At 33.7% G+C, this 769-nt stretch overlaps 1 protein-coding gene across 1 annotated transcript in view; it reads left to right on the top strand.

The window, feature by feature from the left end:
- LOC127750989 (brain-specific angiogenesis inhibitor 1-associated protein 2-like) overlaps positions 1 to 135 on the top strand; it is a 107215-nt gene extending 107080 nt beyond the window's left edge. Inside the window, exon 5 of the mRNA XM_052273841.1 lies at positions 131 to 135. Within this exon, the coding sequence (XP_052129801.1) occupies positions 131 to 135 (5 nt within the window). The remainder of the gene's footprint in view (positions 1 to 130) is intronic.
- Positions 136 to 769: the final 634 nt, after the last annotated feature.

The following is a 769-nucleotide window of genomic DNA, read 5'->3' as shown; positions in this document are numbered from 1 at the left end:
GCCAGAAACACGAAGAGCTCTAGTTTTATAACGTATTCCCTAGAGATCAAAAGCGCATTATTTAAACCCCACAACAAAGAAAATAAGAAACCTTGCAAATTCATTGAGTTAGCTTTTTCTCTGATTTCAGGGTGAACGTGTTTTCCACAGTCAAGCTCCGAAAGACGAAGACTAATGATCGTTCTGCACCACTGGTATTATAATGTACAAAATAGAAAACAATGGGAGGAAGACTTTAGAAGAACTGAGATAGCGTACACAAAACGTAGTTGAATAATGCCTCTGCCTTTGCCATTGTGGTTTTGTTTTGCTTTATAAACTTTGGTTGAGAAATCAACTGGGTAATTGTTAATAAGACTGGGGAATCAAGAGGCTTTTCAGAAACAAGCCTAATCTGTGTCATGATAGCTGTTGTTCTTTATCATTAAAAAAATGAAGCGCCTTTTTATCTTCCTGGTGAAGCCTTTAAACAATATACAAATAAATTTTATCACTAACTAACTCATTGTTTTCTTTAATCATAAAATCAGATCAAATTTAACTTTTCTGTATTAAAAACAAAAACAACCTACCATCCTACAGCACCTTGTCGAAAATGCATAGTTTTACAAATCCAGTATTATGGTTGGGATTCTTCCAATGAGAAGACTTCTACAGCTATGTATGCCTTCAAAAAAAGTAAGCAAACATTTCAGTCAACATTAGAATACATTTATTATATGGAACATCACCATAAAGATCTTATCTCGAAAATAAACATCACAGTACA

The sequence above is a fragment of the Frankliniella occidentalis genome, unplaced genomic scaffold (assembly GCF_000697945.3).
Source record: "Frankliniella occidentalis isolate FOCC.00 unplaced genomic scaffold, Focc_3.1 Scaffold306, whole genome shotgun sequence".
In the NCBI taxonomy this organism is placed as follows: domain Eukaryota; kingdom Metazoa; phylum Arthropoda; class Insecta; order Thysanoptera; family Thripidae; genus Frankliniella; species Frankliniella occidentalis.
This window is presented reverse-complemented; position numbering and strand designations above follow the sequence as displayed.